At 61.0% G+C, this 27,200-nt stretch overlaps 1 protein-coding gene across 6 annotated transcripts in view; it reads left to right on the forward strand.

The window, feature by feature from the left end:
* Positions 1 to 27,200, forward strand: part of DCTN1 (dynactin subunit 1) — a 55,911-nt gene that overhangs the window by 20,698 nt on the left and 8,013 nt on the right. For 2 of the 6 annotated variants that reach the window (XM_068403003.1, XM_068403004.1), the window contains exons 1-14: positions 10,424 to 10,468; positions 13,970 to 13,990; positions 16,450 to 16,638; positions 18,882 to 19,079; positions 20,068 to 20,272; positions 21,192 to 21,270; positions 21,870 to 22,029; positions 22,480 to 22,584; positions 22,992 to 23,183; positions 23,431 to 23,547; positions 24,402 to 24,554; positions 25,461 to 25,621; positions 26,336 to 26,504; positions 26,841 to 26,909. In XM_068403003.1, the coding sequence (XP_068259104.1) occupies positions 10,439 to 10,468; positions 13,970 to 13,990; positions 16,450 to 16,638; positions 18,882 to 19,079; positions 20,068 to 20,272; positions 21,192 to 21,270; positions 21,870 to 22,029; positions 22,480 to 22,584; positions 22,992 to 23,183; positions 23,431 to 23,547; positions 24,402 to 24,554; positions 25,461 to 25,621; positions 26,336 to 26,504; positions 26,841 to 26,909 (1,848 nt within the window). In that variant the 5' untranslated portion in view covers positions 10,424 to 10,438. Of the gene's footprint in view, positions 1 to 10,423; positions 10,469 to 13,969; positions 13,991 to 16,449; positions 16,639 to 18,881; positions 19,080 to 20,067; positions 20,273 to 21,191; positions 21,271 to 21,869; positions 22,030 to 22,479; positions 22,585 to 22,991; positions 23,184 to 23,430; positions 23,548 to 24,401; positions 24,555 to 25,460; positions 25,622 to 26,335; positions 26,505 to 26,840; positions 26,910 to 27,200 lie in introns of those variants that run through there. The other 4 variants (XM_068402999.1, XM_068403000.1, XM_068403001.1 and 1 more) reach the window with 2 other exon arrangements.

Below are 27,200 nucleotides of genomic sequence, written 5' to 3' on the forward strand. Positions count from 1 at the left end.
AGACGCTGGGGTTAATACGTGAGTTGCTCGGTGGAACTGAGCAGTTTCGTGTGGTCCAGGTCAGTCCTTTACTACCCACAGCCTTGCTTTAATCCCCACAGTTTCATTTTTAGGGTCCAAATCCTCATTTCTACAGAACAAACCTTCATTAAAAAGCTCCAAGCCCTTATTTAAAGGTCAAAAGACTCATTTTAAGGACCCGCAGCATCATTTTTAAGGCCCAAAGTCTGATTTTGATCATCCAAAGCCTCATTTATAGTGTCCAAAGCCTAATTTTTACTTCCCAAAGTCAGTTTTGCCTTCCAAAGGCGCAATTTTAGGCTCCAAAGTTGCATTTTTAGTTGCCAAACCCTCATTTCAGCGTCCAGAGCATCATTTTTAGGATCCAGCCAGGCATTTCTAGGCTCCAAGCCACATCCTGGGTATCCAAACCCTCCTTTGGAGGGTCCAAAGTCCACTTTTAGGGCTCAAAGCCTCAGTTTTAGGTCCCAAAGCCTCATTTTTAGTGTCCAAAGCTTTGATCCTAGGATGGAAAGCCTCCTTTTTAGACCCCAAAGCCTCATTTTTAGGCTACAGACTCTCATTAGAAGTTCCAAACCCCCCTTTTAAGGTTCAAAGACTTCACCCTGAGCTCCTGGTGAGGGTGGGCGGAGCAGACCCCCCTTCCTCCAAATAAAGGCTGCAAAAGGCAGTTGTGAAGCGGTGGAAGAAAACTTTTAAAGGTTTCAGAAAGGTTTGTACAAAAAGACAAATATGATATTTATGAAGTGGAAAAATTCTTTAACTTTCATGAAATCAGGATGTCAAAATAGTAATTGTTGGTTAAACTCCTTCTGCTGCTCAGATCCTGAGCAGGTTGCAGGGAAGGAGGTGAACCAGAAGGGTTTGCACCCGGGAGGTTTGGCAGATTAAACACCTAACGGTGCCTGCTGGCTGTGGGCATCACAAGGGGTTTTTTCTGCTTAAGAAAATGAGAATTTAGTGCTGGAAGCGAAACACTTTGCGGGTGGAGCTCCGTGCTGCTCTGGGCTGGGGATGCTGCCGCTGGCCGCGCCGCTCTGCCGGGGCGTCTGGTCTGCTTTGTCATTATGGAAAATTCTGGAGCTCAAAGTGAGCGTCCTGCTGCCTCCCAGACACCGTCTGCGGCGTGATGGGCTCCCCGGGGCAGCCGGCGCGATGCCACTGCGATGGGCGGACGCGCACTGTCTTCTCTACAGCTCTCTGCAGCTACCTGAAAGGAGGGTGTAGCGAAGGGGGTCGGTCTTTTCTCCCAGGTAACAAGTGACTGGACGAGAGGAACCGGCCTCAAGTTGCCCCAGGGGAGGGTTAGGTTGGAGATCAGGGACAATTTCTTCATGGAAAGGGTTGTCAAGCGCTGGCACAGGCTGCCCAGGGCAGTGGTGGAGTCCCCATCCCTGGGGGGTTTAAAAGCCGTGTAGATGTGGTGCTGAGGGACGTGGGTCAGTGGTGGCCTTGGCAGTGCTGGGGAAACGGTTGGGCTCGATGATCTTAAAGGTCCTTCCCAACCCAAACGGTTCTGTGGTTCTGCCTTGAGCGTTAGGGGAATCAGGGCTTCGCTGCCTGCCTGGATGTCCCAGCTCTTCCCAGGGGCTTCCCAGGTGCCGGGGAAGCACTTGGAGCCCCTCGCCCAGTGTCTCAGCCCAGATGGTGTCCTCTGGAGCGCAGGCTCCGCAGAGCGGGTCGGGGTCAGTCCTGCGGGGTTCATCCTTCACACGCTGACGCCGTGATGGGTCCTGGTTCCCTGTGCACAAGCCTGATGGGACACGGAGAACAGCAGCGTCTGCTGCCTGTGAGGTGCTGGCAGTGCCTGCAGGAGGCAGAGCCTGCTCCTCCCCGGGAGGCACACGGACACCCAGGTACCGCCAGAGCTGGGGCAGGCGTCCTCCAGCACTGCTTGTTGTCCTGTCGGAGGGTGCTGAGGCTGTTTGCTGAAGGTGATGCTGAGCTGGTTGTAGTCCAAGCAGCAAGAGTCAGGGAGGCTGGTGTGGGTCACTCCTGCCTGGCGGTGGGTGAACCCCTCTGCGTGCAGGCTGGAGCCGGAGCCATCAGGAGCGGGGAGCGTCACGGCGGTGTGGGCAGCAGCCTGTCCCCCCCCAGGGAGGGCTGTCTCCTGCCCCGAGAGCCGGCCGAGCTCCCCAGACCCCAAGGGGGCTGCAGGGTTGTGCTGCAGGTTGTCAAGGGCCTCTCAATCCTTTTTTGCCTTATCCATGTGTGCTTTGGTTTGACTACGTGGTTACAGTTGTCTGAGGAAGAGCTGGTGTCTCCTGAGAGTGGAGCCTCTGCCGTGGGTGCCTTTTTGGGTGCTTTCTGTCCTGAATGCGTTGGCTGACGTATGGCTCGTTCCTGTGCCCACCTCTGCTCCTGAGGGCGGGGTATCGAGTTGGGGGCCTTGGTGGCAAGACTTGTTGGCTCTGGGTTTGTGTCGTCTGAGAAGAACGAGGAAAATCAGAATGGGCTTTGCTGGGAGGTGGCTGGAGAGCAGGTGAGGCTGCCCTGGGCGGCCGGGGAGTCCCGTGGATGCAAAAATTGTAAAGGCTTTGCCAGAAGAAGGTGTAGAGGAACCATGAGACCTGGCCTGGGTTCTCCTGCCTTTGCAAGAAGAAGGTGTAGAGGTACCACCAGCTCGGGCCTGGGTTGATCTGTCTTTGCCAGAAGAAGGTGCAGAGGTACCACCAGCTCTGGCCTGGGTTCTCCTGCTCTCCTGGCATTGCCCCACAGCCCGCCTGCACTAGGGCAAATCCCTCCCCGAAGCACCAGAGAGCCTGTCCCTGGATGCTCCTGGCTGGTCTGGAAGCAGGCGTGGGGAGTGCGGTGGTTGGGGCAGGGACACGCTCCCTACATCTGCTTCCAGACCATCGGCCCTTGGCACCCTCTCCCCCCTCCTCCCACATCCCAGGAGATCCTGGCATCATCCCTGAGCGGCAAGAAACCGGAGGAGACGATTGTGCAAACTCCCCGTTGCCACCACCATCATCCTTAGGGCAGCAGGCAGTGGGGGTGACCACAGCCTTGGTGGCATCCAGAATTGCATTTTAAGAGCAAAATACCTCGTTGGTGTGAGTCGTGAGCAGCGTGTGACCCGGGGCGTGGGGGGAGCGCACCCGTGAGAGAGGAGTGGAGATAAGAAAGTCGTTGGGTGCAGCATCTTCCCTTCACGGGGTCTGAGCACGGCGGGTGGGTGCGGGAGGGGAGCTGGCTCTGGGCTGGGATCCTCCTCCTGGTTTCCCTCAGCTCGGCACCTCGGTTCACTCTTCGTGAGGGCGGGTGGCTGCCATCGAGTGGATTCGTTCCCCTTTGAGTGTGTCCTGGCACCTCGGAGGGTTTGTGCCGGGGGAGTGGAGCTGGGTCGGTGCACGGGGGTGAAGCTTGGGAATCAGGGCGTTGAGAACCAGCTCTGCTGTCTCTTCCCTCTCTTAAGCCACCCGACGTTTGTTTGCCGTTGCCTGGATGGATTTTCCTTCCTCACTGTACATATCTCGAGCCGTTCCCCACGAGCAGCCGGCTCCGAACCGCGCCGCGTGTGAACGCAGAGCGCCTCGCTCCTGATGGCCGCTCTCGCCGCCAGCTCTAACCTTGTCCCCTTTTCTTCCCTCCTCACGCAGCGTGGAGCGAAGCCCAAAAAGGTGCCGCTTTTCTGACACTTACTCTGCGTGTTGCCGAGGCTCCCGGCCGCATGAGAGGCCCTCGGGTGCATCCCCGCCCATCGTCACCCATCGCCCCCCGCCTCCATCGCACCGCTGCATGTCGGCCCCTTGCATGCGCTCCCCCCCCGCCCGCCCCAGCCTGCTCGGGGGCGGGAGGGACCGGCCCGCCTGGGGGTTTGCAGTACAGTGTCCCCTCTATAGCAGCACAGTGTCCCCTCTATAGCAGTACGTTGTCCCCTATATAGCAGTACAGTGTCCCCTATATAGCAGTACAGTGTCCCCTATATAGCAGTATATTGTCCCCTATAGAGCAATACCTTGTCCCCTATATAGCAGTGTATTGTCCTCTATATAGCAGTGCATTGTCCCCTGTATAGCAGTATATTGTCCCCTATAGAGCAGTGTATTGTCCCCTATATAACAGTACATTGTCCCCTATATAGCAGTGCGTTGTCCCCTATATAGCAGTACAGTGTCCCCTATATAGCAGTACAGTGTGCCCTATGTAGCAGTACATTGACCCCTATATAGCAGTATATTGTCCCCTATATAGCAGTATATTGTCACCTCTATAGCAGCATATTGACCCATATATAGCAGTGTATTGTCCCCTATATAGCAGTATATTGTCCCCTATATAACAGTACATTGCCCCCTATATAGCAGTACATTGCCCCCTATATAGCAGTGTATTGTCCCCTCTATAGCAGTACATTGTCCCCTCTATAGCAGTATATTGTCCCCTATATAGCAGTATATTGTCCCCTATACAGCAGTACAGTGTCCCCTCTATAGCAGTACAGTGTCCCCTCTATAGCAGTACAGTGTCCCCTATACAGCAGTACAGTGTCCCCTCTATAGCAGTACAGTGTCCCCTCTATAGCAGTATGTTGTCCCCTATATAGCAGTATGTTGTCCCCTATATAGCAGCATATCGTCCCCTATATAGCAGTACATTGCCCCCTATATAGCAGTACATTGCCCCCTATATAGCAGTACAGTGTCCCCTATATAGCAATGTATTGTCCCCTAGATAACAGTACAGTGTCCCCTATATAGCAGTATATCGTCCCCTCTATAGCAGTACAGTGTCCCCTATATAGCAGTACAGTGTCCCCTATATAGCAGTACAGTGTCCCCTATATAGCAGTGTACTGTCCCCTATATAACAGTATATTGTCCCCTATATATCAGGTTTCTAAGCAGCACAAGGTAACGCTACACAGAGGATCTCCCCATGAGCAGTGTTCACCCACACCGGGCAGGGGGGCACGGGGAGCTGCTGTAGCAGAACAAACCCCCAGAGTCTGGAGAAAGGTCCGTGCTGCTGGGAAACGCTGCGGGGCCGCGGGGCAGCTCCTGTCCTGCCTCTGGGTGCTCCGGTCCCCTCCCTGGGCTGCGGCTCCCCGTGCTGCTCCCCCGGTGAGAACACCCCACACCAGCTGGTTTCTAACACCAACACCAACACTCTTATATTGCTTATTACCAAAATAGCTAAAACTATAAAGGTCTCGGCCAGGAATCGCCCTTTCCTGGAGGCTCTTTGGGGAATTTTCTTTGCTGTGGAAATCTTGCCGAGAGAAAAGCCAGCCTGGCCCCTTGAGGTCTCTGCGTGGCTCTGAGGCTTTACGGCCGTGCGTGCCTCTGCCCCGCGTCCCCGTCCTGCCAGCTCTGGTACACAGAGTGGTTAAGGGTGGGAAGGGCCCCTGGAGATCCCCCAGCCCACCCCCTGCCCAAGCAGGGGCACCCAGAGCACGTCGCACAGGGTCGTGTCCAGGCAGGGTTTGAATATCTCCAGAGAAGGAGACTGCCCCCTCCCTGGGCAGCCTGTGCCAGGGCTCTGGCACCCTCACACCAAAGAAGTTCCTCCTCATGTTCAGACGGAACTTCCCGTGTCTCAGTTTGTGCCCGTTGCCCCTTGTCCTGGCGCTGGGCACCACTGAGAAGAGTCTGGCCCATCCCCTGACACCCCCTGAGGTATCTGTGAGCGTTGATCAGATCCCCCTCAGTCTGCTCTTCTCCAGCTGAACAGCCCCAGCTCCCTCAGCCTCTCCTCGCAGCAGAGATGCTCCAGCCCTCGCACCATCTCCGTACCCTCCCCTGGACTCTCCCCAGTAGCTCCTGGTCTCTCTTGAACTGGGGGGCCCAGCACTGCCCACAGTTCCTCCAGGTGTGGCCTCCCCAGGGCCGTGCAGAGGGGCAGGAGAACCTCCCTCGCCCTGCTGCCCACACTCTTCCTCACACACCCCAGGACACCGTTGCCCTTCCTGGCCCCGAGGGCACATCGCTGGCTTATGGTGACCTTGGTGTCCCCAGAACCCCCAGGTCCTCTGCAGAGCTGCTCTCGACCAGCCTTGCGTGGGGCCGGGCTTGGACAGGTTCCTCCCGGCTCTCCTCAGAGGGACCTCCCAGCGCCGTGGTTGTGCTGATGTCGCTTCAGAATTTCAATTTTTCAGCCTTTAATCAGCTCGTCAGCTCTCCACCCCCCTCGTTTGCACCTCGTGACCTGGCACAAGCGTGTGAAAACCAGTTGGTAGGATCACAAAATAACGTGATTAGCAGATAAATCCTTATTCATGAGGTGAAGGGAGCTCCTTGCATGTCAAATAGAGGCTCTAATCGTCTCCAAAGCTGCTGCTGGCTGCTTTTTTGTGCCACACGGTCCCTACCCCCCAGCCATTGTCCCCTCTCTTCGCCCTGGTGTCCCCGTTCCTCACGTAGGCGTCTGCCGTCCGTCCCTCGTGCAGGTCTCTGTGCGTGCCGGTGGCCCGGGATGTCCCCTGGCACCCGGGGAGCTGCTGGCCTGTCTGGGGAGGGTTTGCCAGCCCCTGCCTGGGCCGGGCTGCGGAGGCTGCTGTACGCTGGCTGGGTGGGACGGGGTGAACACCAAAAGTCTGTTTAAAAAGCAGAAAGAGGGTGTTGCTCTACTAATTTCTTATCAGTATTCTTATTTCTCTACTAATTGTCTTATGAGGAGTGGCTGAGGGACCTGGGGGGGTTTAGCCTGGAGAACAGGAGGCTGAGGGGAGACCTTCTCGCTCCCTACAACTGCCTGAAAGGAGGGTGTAGCGAGGGGGGTCGGTCTCTTCTCCCAGGTAACAAACGACAGGACGAGAGGAACCGGCCTCAAGTTGCCCCAGGGGAGGTTTAGGTTGGAGATCAGGGACAATGTCTTCATGGAAAGGGTTGTCAAGCGCTGGCACAGGCTGCCCAGGGCAGTGGTGGAGTCCCCATCCCTGGGGGGGTTTAAAAGCCGTGTAGATGTGGTGCTGAGGGACATGGGTCAGTGGTGGCCTTGGCAGTGCTGGGTTATGGTTGGGCTCGATGATCTTAAAGGTCCTTCCCAACCCAAACGGTTCTGTGAGTCTATAATTTTTGGAGTGAAGTGGGTTGGGTGCTCCTTTATCTCCTCTGTGCTCCCTGGGTCAGTGTTTCACTGCCCTGCGGTCAGCAAGCCTGTCTCTTCTCCTGCTGAAGTGCCCACCCCCAAACCATGTCCCCAAGCGCCACAGCTACCCGTGACACCTCCCGTGGGCCTGAGCTGTGTGACCGTGAGCCAACGCTCTTGTCGCAGGGCGCTGTCCCACCACGTGTCACCTATCCCGTCACTCCATCAGCTGAAGCCCGTTTGGTGCCTGTGGGGTTTTTCCCCCTCTAGCAGACTGGCTTTGTCCCCCCCCAGTAACACTCTGGTGCTTTCCATCACCCCGCTGGCGTTCCCTGTGCCGGAGCTGGGTCTCGAGGGGTTTGTTTTGGGCTCTGTGACGAGCACGGCTCCATCTCCTCACGCCTGATCTGGCTCTGACCCTCTCTTGTCCTCCCGCGTGCCGTCGTGCCCGGTCGTCGGCCGGTGCAGGGAGCAGATGGCTGCTCCAGCCTGGGGAGGGCACGGGGCCATCTGCTCCCAGACGGGGCCAGCCCAAGGCTTAATCCATTAAGAGAAAGAGTAATCCCATTATCTCCTACAACGTGCCTCACCGCTGACCGGCTGCAGACACGTCCTACAGAAGGGTCTCGGTGAACCCGGGCACTGATTTTACGTGGCCGGCTGACAGGCTGCCACGGCAGCTCTGGGGGCCTCCAGCCTGTGGCAGAGCGGTGGGTCACAGAATGAATCAGGTTGGCAGAGCCCTCTGGGACCATCGAGTCCAACCATTGCCCTGACACCACCATGGCAACTAGACCAGGGCACTAAGTGCCATGGCCAGGCTTTTCTTAAACCCCTCCAGAGATGGTGACTCCCCCACCTCCCTGGGCAGCCCCTTCCAATGGCTAATGACCCTTGCTGAGAAGAAATGCTTCCTAAAGAAGAAAAAAAGGTAGTTTTGGTGTTCACCCCGGGAAGGGCCAGTGAGGCCTGGGAGCCACGAGCCGAGCAGCATGGGTGGTACCACGTACCCGAGCTGGCGTTAACCCCGGCAGCGTCCTGGCTGCTCCTGCTCCACCCCCAGACCAGGCTCAGCAATCTTCTCACCTGGTTAGCTACAAGCTCCTGGTTGCTTTGCGTGGCTTTAGGATAAACAACTTCTCTTATGTACACGTTTAAAGGGCAGCTCCCAAGCGTAAGAGGGCAGCTCCAGGAGGACCTTCCACCAGACCAGGCTGCTCCCAGCCCCATCCAACCTGGCCTTGAACCCTGCCAGGGAGGGGGCAGCCACAGCTTCTCTGGGCAACCTGGGCCAGGCTCTCACCACCCTCACAGCAAAGAATTTCTCCCTCAGATCTCATCTCAATCTCCCCTCTTTCAGTTTAAAACCGTTCCCCCTCGTCCTGTCACTCCATGCCCTTGTAAAAAGCCCCTCTCCCGCTTTCCTGTAGCCCCTTCAGGCACTGGAAGGTGCTAGAAGGTCTCCCCGGAGCCTTCTCTTCTCCAGGCTGACCAGCCCCAGCTCTCTCAGCCTGTCTCCAGAGCAGAGGGGCTCCAGCCCTCGGAGCATCTCCGTGGCCTCCTCTGGACTCACAGATACCTCAGGGGGTGTCAAGGGGATGGGGCCAGACTCTGCTCAGTGGTGCCCAGCGCCAGGACAAGGGGCAACGGGCACAACCTGAGACACGGGAAGTTCTGTCTGAACATGAGGAGGAACTTCTTTGGTGTGAGGGTGCCAGAGCCCTGGCACAGGCTGCCCAGGGAGGGGGGAGTCTCCTTCTCTGGAGATATTCAACCCCGCCTGGACACGGCCCTGTGCGACGTGCTCTGGGTGCCCCTGCTTGGGCAGGGGGTGGGCTGGGGGATCTCCAGGGGCCCTTCCCACCCTTAACCATCCTGTGATTTTGTGGGTCGGGGCACTGAGGTCCATAAAGAGTTTGTGGTGAGATCTTTCTCCGAGCGTTACCGGTTGCTTTGGCCTTTAGACCCCTGCGTTGTGGCTCAGAGGGACCAGGTCCGGGGCCAGCAGGGTGCCGGGCAGGGATCCGGGGTGAGCCTGGCAGCACAGCGAGGCTCGGGCATGGCTGGCACAGGGCGCTGGGTGCGAGTGCCACCCATGGGGGCTTTTTTTGGGCAGGGGCTCTCTGAGGCCAGTCCTGCCACCCTTGGCCGTGCAGGGGTGCACGGAGCTCCTCGGAAATAAATCCCCGTGTTGGCAGGAGGCGCCTGGCTGGGGCCGAGCTGGGCAGCTGCGAGGGTGGGAGTCGGGCTGGGCGGCGAACGGCTGCGCCACGAGATGGAAGTGACTCCATGGGGATGTCTGTCTGTCTGTCCGGGCTCAGCTCCGTCCATCTGTGCAGGCTCAGCTCGGTCTGTCTGTCCGGGCTCAGCTCCGTCCATCTGTCCGGGCTCAGCTCGGTCTGTCTGTCCAGGCTCAGCTCTGTCCATCTGTCCAGGCTCAGCTCTGTCCATCTCTCCGGGCTCAGCTTTGTCTGTCTGTCCGGGCTCAGCCCTGTCCATCTGTCCAGGCTCAGCTCTGTCCATCTCTCCGGGCTCAGCTCTGTCTGTCCGGGCTCAGCTCTGTCTGTCTGTCTGTCCAGGCTCAGCTCGGTCTGTCTGTCCAGGCTCAGCTCTGTCCATCTGTCCAGGCTCAGCTCTGTCCATCTCTCCGGGCTCAGCTTTGTCTGTCTGTCCGGGCTCAGCTCTGTCCATCTGTCCAGGCTCAGCTCTGTCCATCTGTCCAGGCTCAGCTCTGTCCATCTCTCCGGGCTCAGCTTTGTCTGTCTGTCCAGGCTCAGCTCTGTCCATCTGTCCAGGCTCAGCTCTGTCCATCTCTCCGGGCTCAGCTCTGTCTGTCCGGGCTCAGCTCTGTCCATCTGTCCAGGCTCAGCTCCATCTGTCGGGCTCAGCTCCGTCCATCTGTCCGGGCTCGGGGGATTTGCCCCCCACGTCCCGGCCGCCCCCGGGGCTGGCGTGGCCGCGGCGGTGCGTGGCACGGGGCGGGTGGGCTGCGGGCAGGGCAGGGCTGTGGCTGCCAGCGCGGCGATGGAGCTGGCCACGGAGCTGGCCACCTGGCCGGCGCGTCGCTGAGCTGCGGAGCCCTCGCCCGAGCGGAGCATCGCGGCTGGGCGCGGGGAGGAGAGCCGGGCGGTGATGTAATGAGCCGGGGCGGTGGTTGGAGCCACCGGCGGAGCGAGGACGGGTGGCTGCCGTGGGCCCCGGCTCGCCGCAGCCCCGCGGAGCCGCCGCCGCAGGAGCAGCCGCGCTTGGGCAGAGCGCTCGGCGGATCCGGGCAGAGCGAAGCCGCAGCCATCTGCAGCCCCGGCGCCGCATTGTCGTGCCCAGCGCTAACGCTCTCTCTCTGCCTCCTTCCCCTCTCTCCTGCTCTCCTCCTGTCCTTTCCGCAATGATGAGGCAGGCCCCGGCGCCACGGAAGGTACAACCTGCTCCATCCCCCCCGCCATCGCTACCGCTGCTCCTCGGTGCTTTGCTCTCCTTCTGTCCTTGCTGTGTGTGTGAACGCTGCCGAGCTCCGGCGGGGCTTTGGCTGCGGGCCGGCGGGGCGGGGGGAGGCTGCCGGGGGGGGGAAGCCGCGGTTCGCACCCAGCTTTTCCTTTCCAGTCTCCGCTCGAGCCGTTTCTCCGCGTCCCCTCGCCGTGCCTGCGTTGCATGCGGCATCCCTGGGCTGGGCTGGGGCGCGGGGGGCTCCGGGGGCTCCCCGCTCCAGGGTGCTGGCACTTGCCGTGGGGAGGTCGCATGTTAAACCCACCCTTTTTGTGCCCGGCGATGCCAGCCGCGCCGGCGGGCTCTGCCTGCGCCTCACGGCCCCACAGGGGTGTCTGCGTCCCTGTCGCGCTGATGTTGCTGCAGGTTCCAGCGCGGGCTCCGCTCTCTGCTCGGGTGCTGTCCTATATGTTTATTTTTAGCCTAACCAGGATGTCACCGCTCAGCTCAGAGAGACAATTCTTGCCTGATGGCAAAGAAGCGAAATAAAAACACCCAAAGGCAGAGCTGGGCTGGCCGTGCTGTGCCAGCGGGAGGGCTCTGCCCGGGCAGTACCGGTGCAGTGATGCCCTTGGTTCATGGCTGGGGTTCCCTGAGCTCACCAAATACTTTGTGACGGGGCCATGACTTTAATCCACGTCCAGCTGAAAAGTTTTCTGGATGCTGATGCTGGGCGGGGCGGGGGGCTGGCGCGGGGCTCAGCACGCCGTGGCAGGGGGCTTTGCATGGCCGCCAGCCGCTCGGTTTAATCCTGCCTTGGTCACTTCCCTGCACCCAGGGGACAACACCTGCGAGAAAGTGCCTGTGTGAGGTGTTGCCGGGTGTTTAAAATGCAGAATCTCTCGTAGCGCGTAGCCAGGCGTAGCGCAGGTAACGTCACCCCGGGGAGACACCCCGCGGGAGCGCCGGGGGCGAGAGGCAGCGTGGTGCCAGCGGGCTGTGCCCGGGGAAGGCTGGGCTGCTCCGAGGGGCCGAGCTCCCTGGCAGCGAGCGGGACGGCATCCTGCCCACCCGAGTGATGCCCGGGCACCTCAGCCGCCAGCCCCACGCCGGGGGGGCACACCAGCCCCCTGCGCCCACTGCCAGGAAACCACACGGGAACTACGTGGGAGATCAGCAGCGTGAGAAGTTCTGCTCTTGCCCATCAGAAGCCCCCAGGCTTTGCCCGGCAGCGGCGTTCGGCGACGCGGTACCAGTGAGGGGACGCCGACGCGAGCGGTGTCGCGACGGTTGGTACTCCTGGCTGGGGCTGGATGGAGACACGGGCGCTCGGAGCGGAGCCGAGCGAGGGGGGACCCGTGGGACCCACGACCTGCAGCCCCACCTTCGAGCCGGGCCATCAGCCCCACCGCGGGCCGGTGGGAGCCAGGAGGAGTTGTGCCAGATTTGTTGCTGCTAGAAGCGAAGTTCGTACCCGAGGGCGTCTGTCGGGAGCCCCGGACGCTCCCCTCTCTCCTCGGACCTGCCGAGCGAGCAAAGGTTGTGTAACGCCATCAAATATTTATGGAGCAACATTACGCAGCAGAGCCCAGAGCAGATGAAATGGGAATCGCCACGGCCGGGTGCTGCAGAGCGTCCCGCAGGGCCCTGAGGTCTGGTGTCCAGCACTGCGGAGCCTGGAGCCTGGCAGGGCTTGGAGCATCTCCTCCCAGCTGGGAAGAGCCTCGTCGGTGGAGTCCTGCCTCCTCCTGCACGCTGTCCCCTCGCTGTTCCCCCGTGGCTAGGAGGGGGAGAAGCCAGTGGCCCGGCCCAGCCGCCCTCCTGCCAGCCGCTTCGCTGTGCCGGGGGGAGAGGGGACGGCCAGGGCCGCGGGGACCAGAGGCCAGGGAGCAGCAGAGCGTGTCCCTGCCCCTCGCCAAGGAGCCGCTCGCCCGGGGGGCTCGGGGCCGCCGCTGCAGCTTTATGGTCCTCGAATGGCATCACATGGAGGGCGACCAAACCGGCTTCACACCGCACCCCGGAGGGGCGTGAAACCAGGATTAACCGCTCGTTTAGAGACGGTCACCAGGAGGCTGCTCCCTTTTTTAAGGGTTGGAGGCAGGGAAGATGCTCGGTGTCCCCCCACCCCGTCCCAGCCCAGGGAGGGCTCGGCGGGCGCTGCCGCGGTGTGTCCCCGACGCCCGGCCGCTCTGTTGAACGCAGAGAGTTGGGTGTGGGTGTGAAATGCCCCCATCCCTGCCGTGCCCCGGGAGCCCCCATGCCGGGCTGCCCCTACACGCTGCGTCGGGAGCCGCGTTTGTCAGCGTTTTGGTGCCACTCGAGGTGATCTTTGTTCAGCAGGACTTGGGGAAGGTGCTGGAGCGCTCCCGAGGAGCTTGTACCACCGCTCCTAGGTCAGCCCCAGGTTGAGCTGAGGGTTTTAGTGTTGTTACGTTTTCCTGGCAGAAGATGTTCTGGAAGAGGGGTGTCTCAGCTCCGGATTGAAGCAGACCTGCTGTCGGGTGCAGGCTTTTAGAAAAGGCTGGAAGGGAGCAAGAGAGGATTTACCCGACGTCACACAGAGGTGATGGGCTGTTCAGAGGTGATAACCCAGCCAGGTCGAATCTGTAGTTAAAAAAAAAGGACCAAGTAGCTGTAAGGTCTCTCAAGGTTTATCAAGGCCTCCTGGTGTCACATCAGTTAGGGCTGGAGGATTGAATGGGAGAAGGACTCGTTAACCAGTGTGTGAGCACCCAGCGGGGACGTGCTGAGGTGGGTGCATCCGATGTGAGAGCGGTGGGGGGGTTTGGGGGGCGGAGGGTCCTGCCTTGGAGTCGGTGGATGCGTTTATTTCCAGAGAGGAAAAGGAAGGATGGAAGTGCATGAGAAGCAGCTCCTTGTTGTCCCTGCATGTTTTATGGCTGAAGAGGAACAAGAGCCCGGGGGCTCCAGCGTCTCTGTGGGCAGCTGGTTTGGTGACGCTCAGGTCCCTTCGGAAACCAGAGGGGTGAGGGGAGAAAAAACAATTGGAAATAAACCGCCCTGAACCTCCCAGTCGAGTGACTCCTGGGCAGGTGTGTTGGGTTGAACCCCCTCTGCTCCCCGTAGCCCAGGGGAGCCTTTGGAGCCGAACGTCTCCGAGAAGCAGAAGGTGCATCTGCCCCCAGGGCCTCTGCTGGAGTCGGGGCTGGGGTCCAGGCAGCCGGCCCCCCCGGGCTGTCCTGCACCTTGCTGGGGGGCACAAGCAGGGCCAGATCTGGGTGAGTGTCTCCAGTCCCGGCGAGGGGACCTGTGAGCTGGTGCCAAGCTCTGCTCCCGCAGGAGGGTCCTGCTGGAGCTCCCTGGGCGTGGGGGTCGCGTACGCCCGGTGCCACACACGCTAACTGCCCTCATGTCTTTTGTTTCCTTTCCCTCCTTCTCTGCTGCACCTGCTGCTGCGGTCTGTGTCTCTGCTCCTGTCTGTCCCTGTCTGAATGTCTCTCCTCCTCTGCCTTCCGCTCCCGCTGCCCTCCAGACCACCGCCCGGCGAGCCAAGGTGAGCACCGGGGGCACCGGCCATCCCCCCCCGCGGCACCGGGAACCCCAGCGCGCGGCCGCTCTCGTCCTCCCCGCTCGGAGGGGTGGCAGGGGACAGCCTGCCTGGGCAGAAAGGTCTGGTTTCAGCAGATCTCGAGGGTGTCTGTTGGAGGGGGAGGCAAGGCCATGGGGTCTAACAGCCAGGGCTCCGTTCTGGCATGCAGGGGTCTGCCCCGAGCCAGCCAGACTCGCTTTGCGAAGGGGCACATGGCTGGAGGAGAGCAAACAAGGGGGAGGAACCCCCGGAGAACCCTCTAATAGCCAAGTTTGCAGTCCCAGCTGGGAGCTCACCCTTCGCTGGGCAGGTCCTGGGGGGCTCTCCGTGGGTCATGTACCATCGCCCTCGGGTTGAGCAGTGTCCGTGTTCTCATTCTCTGCGACCTGTGCTGGCACGGAGCTGTGAGGGGACATCTGATGTGACCTCCTGCTCCTCCGGCCACACATCCCCGCTGGGCAGGAGGGAGGTGGGGCTGCAGACCCCCCTGTGCACGGGTGGCAAGCGGAGCTGTTGCCCCCGTTGCCCAGTCGCTCTGGCTCCCCGCTCCAGCCATCTCAGCCTGTGGTCGGGCACACAGACGTGCCCGTGCCAGGCAGAGCCAGCTGGCACACTGCTTCCTCTGGCAGCTTGTCCCTCCCTGGGCTCCTGGGAGTGGGTTTGCGGTGGTGGATGTCAGGGGGGGTGTCCGGCAGCAGCGCGGAGGGCTCGGGGAGGTGCTGTGCTGCAGTTCGGCCCTTCCCAGCAGGAGATACGTCCCCTGGACCTCCCCTGACCTTCTCCGAAGGTTTCCAGCTCTCCCGGTGCGAGCAGCAGCGGCACCATGCCAGGGTGTCCCTGGCCACGCTGCTCTGTCCCCGCAGCAGCTGGACACTCGCTCTGTGCAGGGTTTGTCCTCCCTACAGCAGCAGGAACAAGAACAACGTCCATGTTTCGAGCAGTTTATTTCTTGGAGGCGGTGTGTGTGGCTCGGTGCCACGGAGAGTGTTCCCGGGCTGGGGCTTGCACCGTCCCCGGGCGAGCTCAGCACCGTGCCAGGGAGGGGATGGCTGAGCTGCCTGCCCGGCTGGGGGGCACCCGACCTGTTGCAGCTGAGCTGGGTCAGGCTTGCCTGCAATAAGCTGGGAGTGGGCAGAGGATCCAACCACGGCATGGCCAGCGAGTGCCCGGTTCCTGTGTCCCACAGCGTGTCCCCAGGAAGCTGCCGGTGGCCCTGGCACACGTGCGTGGGCACAGCAGCACCCGAGCCAGGCTCCTGCAGGTGCCGAGCAGCAGATGTGTCCCGTCGTGTTTCCAGATGTGGAGGATGGACGGGGCGAAACCTTCCCCGCTCCCGACTCCGTGTGCTTCGAGGTTTCATAGAACCACAGGGTGGTTTGGGTTGGGAGGGACCTTAAAGCCCATCCAGCTCCAACCCCCTGCCACGGGCAGGGACACCTTCCTCTGTGCCGGTCCTGGGCGCTGCAGGTCCGGGTACAGCGGGGGTGTGGATGCCCTTGGTGTCCCCGCTGTCACCGTGCTCCGGGTTTCATCTGTGCCGGAGATGCGAGTCTGGGAGACAGTGGGTGACCTGGAGAAACGCCCTGGTGAAGGGAAACCAGAGCTGAAGTGGTGTTGGGGAGCGCAGAGAGACCGGTCGTGGAAGCGCCGTCTCCCTTGAAACGGGCTCAGTGCTGGGGCCGGTGCTGTTCAATGTCTTTATAGATGATCTAGACGTAGGGATTGAGTGCACCCTTGGTGAATGTGCAGGTGACCCCAAGCTGGGTGGGAGTGTCGATCTGCTGGAGGGTAGGAAGGGTCTGCAGAGGGGTCTGGACAGGTTGGGTCGATGGGCCGAGACCAACGGTGTGAGGTTCAACAAGAACACGGGCCGGGTCTGACACTTGGGCCACACCAACCCCACACACTGCAAGAGAGATGTTGAGGTGTTGGAGCGAGTGCAGAGGAGGGCGACCAAGATGGGGAAGGGTCTGGAGGGTCTGACCCACGAGGAACGGCTGAGGGAGCTGGGGGGGTTTAGCCTGGAGAAGAGGAGGCTCAGAGGTGACCTTAGTGCAGTCTACAACTACCTGAAGGGAGGTTGTAGTGAAGTGGGAGTCGGCCTCTTCTCCCAGGCAACCAGCGACAGGACAAGAGGACACAGCCTCAAGCTTGGCCAGGGGAGGGTCAGGTTGGACATGAGGAAGCATTTCTTCTCAGCAAGGGTCATTAGCCATTGGAAGGGGCTGCCCAGGGAGGTGGTGGAGTCACCATCTCTGGAGGGGTTTAAGAAAAGCCTGGCCATGGCACTTAGTGCCCTGGTCTAGTTGCCATGGTGGTGTGAGGGCAATGGTTGGACTCGATGAGCCCAGAGGGCTCTGCCAACCTCAGTGATTCTGTTCTGTGCTCCTCTGACCTCCTCCCCTGGCCGTGTTGTTTTGCAGCCCACCCGGACCCCCAACTCCGCGGCGTCCAGCGGCACGGCCGGGCCCTCGGGCTCAGCCTCGGCCTCGGGCGGGGAGATGAGCAGCAGCGAGCCCAGCACGCCCGCCCAGACCCCGCTGGTGGCCCCCGTCATCCCAACGCCCTCCCTGGCCTCGCCGGTGGCACCGCCGGTCCCCTCGCCCACCAAGGTAAGCCGGGCACGCTGGAGGGGGGCACGTCCTAAGGGGACTTTTGATCTTTAAAATAGTTTTTCATTACTTCCGCCCTGCTTTGTGTTAATTAGTTAAAATTAGAGCTCGTGAAGGATTTGGGGCATGAGGGCAAGGATCCCTGCCCCTGCCCGGGTTCTGCTGCGCTGGCATCAGCGTGGCCCTGGCCAAAAAAGAACCGGCAAACCCAGGATGGGTTTTCCCTGGTGGGAGCTCAGCGTGGGTGCTGCCGTGGGGCCAAGCGGGCGATGGTGGAGAGCTCAGGGCCACCAGCTCAGGGCCACCAGGGCCACCCCTGGGGGTGCCTGGCTGGGACTGACACCCCTGCGAGGGCTGTGAGCGAGGGGAAGGGGGCTGCGAGGGCCAGGGGCCGTGGGGAGCCTGGGGTCTGCTGCACAGCGCTGGCACCCGCAGAACTTAGCAAAGGTGGGAGCTGGGGGGGAGCTGGGGTGGTCTGTGATGGGCACCGACGCGGGGCTGTCCTCGGAGGTGTGCGGGGACGGGGAGCGGGGCCACAGCCGCCAGTGGCAGCACAGGACGTGGCGGTGAGGGTGGTAGGACACCGGGATGGGGCTGGAGGGGCTGCGGGACCTCGTCCTTGGGGACAGCCAGAGCTTGGCCGGCCGAGGCCCTGCATCTGCTCAGCACGGTGGAGCAGAGACCCCCCCTCGCCCCTCCCAGCCTTGGTTACTCTCCTGTTCTGGCAACCACGAGCGTACTTCAGGCGTGAAGGTGAAGCCCAGCTCGCGCAGCTCGGAGGCACGTAGAGCAGGAGGGGGTGGATTCAGAGGGACCCACCTCTGTGCAGGGAAGGGGTGGAAGAGCCTTGGAGGCCTTGGGCCGCCTGTGTGAGCTGGTCGGGGGTGCACAGAGCGATGGGGGATTCGCTCTGCCGAGGCAGCGTGGGCAGCAGGTCAGGGAGGGGATTCTGCCCCTCTGCTCCGCTCTCGGGAGACCCCCCCTGCAGTGCTGCGTCCAGCTCTGGGGCCCCAACAGCAGAAGGACACGGAGCTGTTGGAGCGAGTCCAGAGGAGGCCACGAAGATGCTCAGAGGGCTGGAGCCCCTCTGCTCTGGAGACAGGCTGAGAGAGCTGGGGCTGTTCAGCCTGGAGAAGAGAAGGCTCCGGGGAGACCTTCTAGCACCTTCCAGTGCCTGAAGGGGCTACAGGAAAGCGGGAGAGGGGCTTTTGACAAGGGCATGGAGTGACAGGACGAGGGGGAACGGTTTTAAACTGCAAGAGGGGAGATTGAGATGAGATGTGAGGAAGAAATTCTCTGCTGTGAGGGTGGTGAGAGCCTGGCCCAGGTTGCCCAGAGCAGCTGTGGCTGCCCCCTCCCTGGCAGTGTTCAAGGCCAGGCTGGATGGGGCTGGGAGCAACCTGGGCTGGTGGAAGGTGTCCCTGCCTGTGGCAGAGGGTTGGTACGAGATAGTCTTGAAGGTCCCTTCCCACCCAAACCAGTCTGTGGTTCTGTGATTCCCGGGTTCTGGGCTCGTGCCCGGCTCGCCCCTGCAGAGCTGCCCCGGCTCTGACGCACCGTGGGACACAACACGCACCGTTACCCGGGCGGGGAGCGTGGGGGGGACCCCCGTGGGGTGGGTTTGGGGGAGGACACACGGGCAGCAGCTGCCCGGGCGCAGGGAGCTTGCGGCATGGGGCACGGTTTGAGGTGCCCCTACGTGTGTGTGTGGGCACGGTGCTGGACTCCCCACTCTAACTGAACCCAGCCCTGGCAGCCTGCACTGCGTGCGCGTCGCTGCGATGGAACCTCTCTGCGAGCTCTGCTCCTGCCCAGGAGAGCGTGTTTCTTGCGTGGCATCGCCCTGCCCCGAGCGGGAGCAGGAGAAGAGCTGCTGGGGGTGAGCTCGGGCGTGTTAGTGGGGGGGGCCTGTTGTGGGTTTGGTTTTTAAAGGGTTTCAGCATCTACAGATCCCCGTGGAGCCACAGCGAGGTGCTCAGGACCTCCTGCCGGCCATGAGGTTTCTGTCAGTGCGTCGAGGAACATTTATCACACGTTGTGTGTAGTAAAAATCAAGTGTGAAGTGACAGAGGGGCTCCGTAGCTGCAAGCGCAGAGCGATGTGTCCTAAAACTGCCCCAGCAGCGACGCCAAAGCACCGGCTGGCTGATGGGTCGGGTCCTGTGTGGGTTAAATCAACGTGTCCGGAGCTCTGGGCAAAGGATGTTGCTGCTCCTTTGGGTAATTCTTGGTTTGATGTTGTAGGAGGAGGAGAATTTGCGTTCTCAAGTCAGGGACCTGGAGGAGAAATTGGAGACGCTGAAGATAAAGCGAAACGAAGACAAAGCAAAGCTTAAAGAGCTGGAGAAGTACAAGATCCAGCTGGAGCAGGTGCAGGAATGGAAGAGCAAAATGCAGGAACAACAGGCTGACCTCCAGAAACGTCTGAAGGAGGCCAAAAAGGTGAGCACCCCCGGGGGGGGCAGCTCTGGCCCCGGGGCTGGGCAGGGAGAGGGATCCCAGGGCTGGGTCAGTCACTGAAGGTGCGTGGGGGGGTTTGAGCAATCCCAGCTGGCGCTGGGCTGGGGGCTGTCCTGGTCCTGCCTCCTCAACACACGCCGGGTCCTACAACGGCCTCGGACCTCGCGTGTCGCTGCTCTCACCAGTGTGAATGTTGGTGTGGGTGTGGAGCTGGCGGTGCCGATCCCAGGAGCAGGGGGAGCACAGGAAAGCCCTTGAGGTGCTGGAGCGAGTCCAGAGAAGGGCAACGGGGCTGGGGAAGGGTCTGGAGCACAAGTGTGATGGGAGCGGCTGAGGGACCTGGGGGGGGTTTAGCCTGGAGAAAAGGAGGCTGAGGGGAGACCTTCTCGCTCCCTACAACTGCCTGAAAGGAGGGTGTAGCGAGGGGAGTCGGTCTCTTCTCCCAGGTGACAAGCGATGGGACAAGAGGAACCGGCCTCAAGTTGCCCCAGGGGAGGTTTAGGTTGGAGATCAGGGACAATTTCTTCATGGAAAGGGTTGTCAAGCGCTGGCACAGGCTGCCCAGGGCAGTGGTGGAGTCCCCATCCCTGGGGGGTTTAAAAGCCGTGTAGATGTGGTGTGAGGGACATGGGTCAGTGGTGGCCTTGGCAGTGCTGGGGTAACGGTTGGGCTCGATGATCTTAAAGGTCCTTCCCAACCCAAAGGGCTCCGTGGTTCCATGATTCTATGACTGCACAGTCCTGCGAAGGTACCAGAGATGTTGGGTGTCCCAGGATTTGCTGCGGGGAGGGCAGCTGGGCACCCTGGAGCACTGGCAGTGGGCCTGCCCCTCAGCCCAGACAAGCTGCTGTTAATTGGACTTGATCCTCGTTTGGCAGAGCCGTGAGAGCCGTAATTGTCCGAGGGGTCTCTCCATTGTTGTCCTTGGGCCTCCAGGGCATGGTCTTCACTCACGTGTCCTTGACCCCAGGAAGCCAAGGATGCCTTGGAGGCCAAGGAGCGCTACATGGAGGAGATGGCAGACACCGCCGACGCCATCGAGATGGCAACCCTGGACAAGGAGATGGCAGAGGAGCGGGCAGAGTCCCTGCAGCAGGAGGTGGACTCCCTGAAAGAGAAGGTGGAATACCTCACCATGGACCTGGAGATCCTGAAGCACGAGATCGAAGAGAAAGGTGGGAAGGGGTCAGCTCTCGGGTGGCCTCAGCCTGGGTAAGGGAGCTCCTCACCGGGGAGGAGAGCGCTTGGCTGCTTCGGAGCAGTGGGGGCTCCTCAAGGACACAGACCCAGGACCCCCCAGCCCTTGCTGGTGTGGTTTCCACCTGCTGACAGTGTTTGCTCAGGACAGACGGTGTAATTCAGCTTTCTACAAACTTACTCAGACTACAGGATGAGGGGGAACGGTTTTAAACTGACAGAGGGGAGATTGAGATGAGATGTGAGGAGGAAATTCTTTGCTGTGAGGGTGGTGAGAGCCTGGCCCAGGTTGCCCAGAGCAGCTGTGGCTGCCCCCTCCCTGGCAGGGTTCAAGGGCAGGTTGGATGGGGCTGGGAGCAACCTGGTGTGGTGGAAGGTGTCCCTGCCCGTGGCAGGGGGTTGGAGCTGGATGGGCTTTAAGGTCCCTTCCAACCCAAACCACTCTGTGGTTCTATGATTTTCCCTGGGGATGGTAGATCCCCCCCCAAAAGGTGTTTGACTGGAACAGATGTTAGGGGGAGGTAACACAACTGCTTTTGCCACCTTCTGATCCCACCGCCCAGCTTCTCACCGAGCACGGCTCCACCACCAGTGCCTCACCCTGGGTTTGGTTCCCCTGGGGCCTCTTGGCTCTTGCTGTTCGAGGTGAGCTCTAAAAGTTACACTCAGCAGGACACGAGCCAGCGTTTAACCTCTTTGGGAAAAATCAAACCCGTAGAAGCAGCAGATGATCGAGGGCCTGGGCGGGAGGACAGGAGTAGTCTGCAGGGAGACGTGGCAGTGACTGAGAGGAGCAACGTCTTTGCTTTGAGTGCTCTCAGCTCTGGGCTTTCCCAAGTGCTGGGTCTGTCCAGCAGCTCCGCTCCTGCCCGGGCACAATAACTCTTCCCTTCTCAGGCTCGGACGGAGCGGCCTCCAGTTACCAAGTCAAGCAGCTGGAAGAGCAAAACGCGAGACTGAAGGAAGCTCTTGTGAGGTAGGAGACCCCCCGTGCTCCCCAAAGGCTGCCACCACGAGGTTCCTTTCCACGAGAGCCCGTGCTCTTGGGCTGTAAGAGTTTGTCAGAGCACTGATCCAGATCCTTCTCCAGAGCCACTGGTGACACCCACCAGCTGCTCTCGGGCTGTTCCTGAGCTCTGGTGCTCCTTGCACAGACCAGAGGCTCTGGATGTGACTCCCTGGCTCGCTGGGTTCTCCCTTCCTCTGCTCCAGCCTGTCCCACCGACACTTACTCCTTCCTGCCTGTCTCACCCAGGCTCTCTCTTGTCTACACCCTCCTCTTCTGTTCTCTCCATCCCCTCTTGCTCTGATTTTTTCAAAGGAAGGTGCCATCTCGGGCACCAATTCACCCCCATCCCTCACGTTAATGAGCTGCTCTCTGGGGACGCTGCTCGTGTCCCCCAGGGAGGGGCTGCCAGAGGCTCCAGAGGGGCTCTGCTCACCCTGCCAGTGGGGCAGGGGGCCTTGACCCAGCTGGTGCCCACCAAGAGCAGCGTCTGGGGAGGGAACGGCTCCTCTTGCCCCGGTCCCTGGGCCTCTGCCGGGCTGGTGATGGGTCTGGTTGCTCTCTCAAAGGATGCGGGACTTGTCTGCGTCGGAGAAGCAGGAACACGTGAAGCTTCAGAAGCAAATGGAGAAGAAGAACACGGAGCTGGAGTCCCTGCGTCAGCAGAGGGAGAAGCTTCAGGAGGAGGTGAAGCAGGCGGAGAAAACGGTTGATGAGCTAAAGGAGCAGGTGAGTGAGCGTATGACCACTGGCCGGGGTCCTCGGGGGGACAGAGGGCTTGGAAAGCACCATCACAAGTCTGTGAAGACTCAGCCTGAAGGTCAGCATCATTTACACCGACCTGAAACTGCTCAACCGCGTGCCCTGGTGCCACATCTGAAGAGCCAGTGACACCTCTGAGAGCCAGAGCCCTCTCCTTTCACGTGCCCTTCCTCCTGGGGCTGCTGGCTGTGGGCTCTCCTGAGGGGTGCTCTGCTCTGCTCTCCTGAGGGATGCTCTGCTCTGCTCTCAGGAGGGAGCTCATGCACTGTGGGGCAAACCTGCACCCCGAGATGGGGAGATGGATTTATCAGCGTGTCCCACAGCTTGGCAGAGGGGTCCCACGGGGGTGTAAAGCACCTTTGAGCTGCTCGCTGCGTTGAGTGCCAGGTTGGACCGTGGTGTGGCGTGTGCTTGCAGGTGGATGCTGCTCTGGGCGCCGAAGAGATGGTGGAGACTCTGACGGAGAGAAACTTAGACCTGGAGGAGAAGGTCCGGGAGCTGCGGGAGACTGTTGGAGACCTGGTGAGACAGACTAAGGGCTGGTACCGGGGGGCTTGTGCTGCGTCCTTCGTGCTGAGGCGAGGTGCCATGTCCAGTCTTGTCTTAAACCCCCCCAGAGATGGCGACTCCACCACCTCCCTGGGCAGCCCCTTCCAATGGCTAATGACCCTTGCTGAGAAGAAATGCTTCCTCATGTCCAACCTGACCCTCCCCTGGCCAAGCTTGAGGTTGTGTCCTCTTGTCCTGTCGCTGGTTGCCTGGGAGAAGAGGGCGACCCCCACCCTGCTACCACCCTTGCACCCTTCTGTGCTGCAGAATGTGCCCCCTGCACCCTGGGGTGTCCCTCTGCCCCGCTCCGAAAGCACCCAGCTGCCCTTGCTGGCCGAGCAGTGCCGTAACCACATCCCATGCTGCCTCCTCCTTGCCAGGAAGCCATGAACGAGATGAACGACGAGCTGCAGGAGAACGCCCGGGAGACAGAGCTGGAGCTACGGGAGCAGCTGGACATGGCGACGGCGCGGGTCCGCGAGGCCGAGAAGCGCGTGGAGGCGGCGCAGGAGACCGTGGCCGACTACCAGCAGACCATCAAAAAGTACCGAGAGCTGACGGCACATCTCCAGGTGCGGCCCCGGGGCAGCTCCTGGGGGGCCGTGCTCCTCCACGAGCCCCCCTTGGTGGCCAGGAGCCCCCCTTGGTGGCCAGGGGACCGAGCATGGTCTCCCTGACTCAATCCATCATCCCCCGAGCCCCCCCAGGGCAGGGGGCACCGGGAGGTTGGCTGTGGGTCTGCTGCAGAGGGTGTGGGGTTCCCGATCTCCTCCGGGCTGGTTTTCTGCGTGTCTCATGGCAGCTTCTCTCTGCTCTCAGGACGTGAACCGAGAACTCATGAGCCAGCAGGAGGCGTCTGCCGAGAAGCAGCAGCAGCCTCCCCCCGAGATGTTCGACTTCAAGATTAAGTTTGCAGAGACGAAAGCCCACGCTAAGGTAGGGGCAGCGCGGGGGCTGCGCACCGGGCGTGCGAGCTGGGCAGGGAGCCTTCACCCCGTGGGGCTCCCGAAGCCGTGGCACCGGGGCACGGTGGTGGGGCTCACCCCGGGGCACGGCCCTCGGTGTTGGCCGGTGGTGCTCGTGCCAGCCGTGGAAATGGACTGGGACGACTGTCAGGAGCTGGGAGGTGCCCATCGGTGGAGCCAGGCTCTGGCTGCCTGGGGGGAGCCCGGGGAGGGGTGTGATGGAGCGGTGCAGGACCATGAGCTGTTGGTGCTGGGGGACAGCAGTGCACTGTTCTCCTGAGAGAAACCTCGGCCTTCAAATGCTGCTGTGCCAAAAGGGATGTTTCCTTGTGGGAGGGCGTGCTCAGAGCTGACAGCCTGAGCGTTGGAAAGGGCGCTGGTGAGCACAGATACACCCTGCACAGAGCTCCGGAGCAGTCCCCGGGCACCTCCGCAGAGCACCAGTGGGAGATAAGAAATCCCAGAATCACTGAGGTTGGCAGAGCCCTCTGGGCTCATCGAGTCCAACCATTGCCCTGACACCACCGTGGCAACTAGACCAGGGCACTAAGTGCCATGGCCAGGCTTTTCTTAAACCCCTCCAGAGATGGTGACTCCCCCACCTCCCTGGGCAGCCCCTTCCAATGGCTAATGACCCTTGCTGAGAAGAAATGCTTCCTAATGTCCAACCTCCCCTGGCCAAGCTTGAGGCTGTGTCCTCTTGTCCTGTCGCTGCTTGCCTGGGAGAAGAGCGATGTTCCCTGTGAGAGGCTTTTCTGACTTTTACCATCCCGAAGGGGCTGGGAGGGGAGGGAGCGGGCTGGCGTGACCGCGTGTCTCCCGCAGGCCATCGAGATGGAGCTGCGGCAGATGGAGGTGCAGCAGGCCAACCGCCACGTCTCCCTCCTCACCTCCTTCATGCCTGACAGCTTCCTGCGCCACGGAGGGGACCACGACTGCGTCCTGGTGCTGCTGCTCATCCCGCGGCTCATCTGCAAGGTGGGATGGGGGCCTGGGCTCCACCTGCCCGGGGGGGTCAGGCCTTTGAAGCTTGGAGCCGGGGCTGTCTCCTGAGCTGGGCTGTTGGGACTCGGAGCGATGTCTTCAAACCCACGGTGCCATGTGGGCTATCCAGGAGCCGGTGGCCGTGCCGGGGCTCTGCAGGAAGCGTGTCTTTTCTTTCTGTCCCAGTCGAATTTGGGGTTTCCATAGAATCACAGAGTCACAGAACCGTTTGGGTTGGGAAGGACCTTTAAGATCATCGAGCCCAACCGTTACCCCAGCCCTGCCAAGGCCACCACTGACCCATGGCCCTCACACCACATCTACACGGCTTTTAAACCCCCCCAGGGATGGGGACTCCACCACTGCCCTGGGCAGCCTGTGCCAGCGCTTGACAACCCTTTCCATGAAGAAATTGTCCCTGATCTCCAACCTAAACCTCCCCTGGGGCAACTTGTGGCCGGTTCCTCTCATCCCATCGTTTGTTACCTGGGAGAAGAGACCGACCCCCCTCGCTACACCCTCCTTTCAGGCAGTTGCAGGGAGCGAGAAGGTCTCCCCTCAGCCTCCTTTTCTCCAGGCTAAACCCCCCCAGGTCCCTCAGCCGCTCCCCATCACACTTGTGCTCCAGACCCTTCCCCAGCCCCGTTGCCCTTCTCTGGACTCGCTCCAGCACCTCAAGGGCTTTCCTGCAGTGAGGGGCCCAACACTGCACCCAGGACTCGAGGTGGGGCCTCACCAGTGCCGAGCACGGGGGCAGTTTGTGCTCTGCTGTCCCACTCATTCCCAGCTCTCCCAGGACGAGCGTGCTGTGGGGGGGGGGTGTCCGGCTGGCCCGTGGCGAGGTGGGACGGGTCGGAGCGAGCGTGGGGAGCTCTGAAGGCTTGCCCTCTTCCCCTCCAGGCTGAGCTCATCAGCAAACAGGCTCAGGAGAAGTTTGATCTGAACGAGAGCTGCGCAGAGCGCACGGGCCTCCGGGGCGCTGCAGGAGAGCAGCTGAGCTTCGCCGCGGGGCTGGTCTATTCCCTCAGCCTGCTGCAGGCGACGCTGCACAAATACGAGCAGTGAGTACCCAGCCCTGCTCCTCACCCTCTGTCCCGCTGGAGTTAAAGATGTGTTGGGCTAGAAAACAGCTGAGGGATCCCATTTGTTGCCTCGTGATGGGGTAATCCCTTCTCCTGTAACTCGCTCTTTGTTTTCCTCCCAAGAACTGACACGTGAAGGGATCCAATTCTCTAGCACGTGTTGCTCGTTCTCCAGCTGTGACCCTGTCTTGGGGCCAGAAGCAGCCCCAGTGCACTGATTTTCCATCCGTCCTGCCAGGAGATGCATCACAGTCTCTTGCTGAGATTGCATTTGGGGTTGGCTCTGGGCTTCAGTCACAGAATCACAGAATCACTGAGGTTGGCAGAGCCCTCTGGGCTCATGGAGTCCAACCATGGCCCTGACACCACCATGGCAACTAGACCAGGGCACTAAGTGCCATGTCCAGGCTTTTCTTAAACCCCTCCAGAGATGGTGACTCCCCCACCTCCCTGGGCAGCCCCTTCCAATGGCTAATGACCCTTGCTGAGAAGAAATGCTTCCTCATGTCCAACCTGACCCTCCCCTGGCCAAGCTTGAGGCTTCATTAACTACCCTCTAGCTACGGTGCTGCTGGTGGTCCCAGGGAGTGCCAGGGGCCTGGGACTGGCACCCAGCAGCAGTCCCTGTGTTGGTGCTGTGTGGAGCACGTGCCTGTCCCAGCCGAGCCGACTGTGCCCGCGTTCCCCCCCCAGGGCCCTCAACAAATGCAGCGTGGAGGTGTATAAGAAGGTGGGGATGCTGTACCCCGAGATGAGCGTCCACGAGCGCTCGCTGGACTTCCTGATCGAGCTGCTGCACAAGGACCAGCTGGACGAGACGGTCAACGTGGAGCCGCTGACCAAAGCCATCAAGTACTACCAGGTGGGGCTGCAGAGCCAGGGGCTCCTGGCCAGGCTCGGGGGGTTTCTGACCTGCAGGGCAGGGGGCTGGCCCAGCCTCACCAGCGTGTGCCACGGCTGGACGCGGTGCCCTTGGACGTGTCGTTCAGTGGCACGGTGACACGCTGTGAATTAAGGGCCAGGAGCTTTTGTGGAGGGCAGAGCATTCACAGGGACTCTGGTGGGGTCACTGCAAGGGTTTTCACTTCCAGTTAGGAGTTAAGCCAAACCCTCCGTGTTTGGTTTTTCATGTGGTTGGTTTGCACGTGTGGAAGCGTTTGGGGGGTGCTGATCCCTGCCGGTCTCTCTCCCCACCCAGCACCTGTACAGCATCCACCTGGCTGACCAGGCTGAAGACTGCACCATGCAGCTGGCCGACCACATCAAGGTCTGGTTCTCCCCTCGTTGCGTGTCCTCTGCCTTTGCCCCTCCAAGATCCCTTTGTGAGCTGAGGTGCCTCTTCTCCTCAGCTCCCCACTTTTCCCCAGCACCCGCTGCCCGTGGTGGCACAGAGGTGACGTGGGCTCCTGGGTCAGGGAGATGTGGGCAGTTCCCTGCAGCCACCGGCATAGAATCCCAGACTCAATGAGGCTGGCAGAGCCCTCTGGGCCCATCGAGTCCAACCATTGCCCTGACACCACCATGGCAACTAGACCAGGGCACTAAGTGCCATGTCCAG

This window comes from Nyctibius grandis, chromosome 6 (assembly GCF_013368605.1).
Source record: "Nyctibius grandis isolate bNycGra1 chromosome 6, bNycGra1.pri, whole genome shotgun sequence".
NCBI lineage: Eukaryota > Metazoa > Chordata > Aves > Nyctibiiformes > Nyctibiidae > Nyctibius > Nyctibius grandis.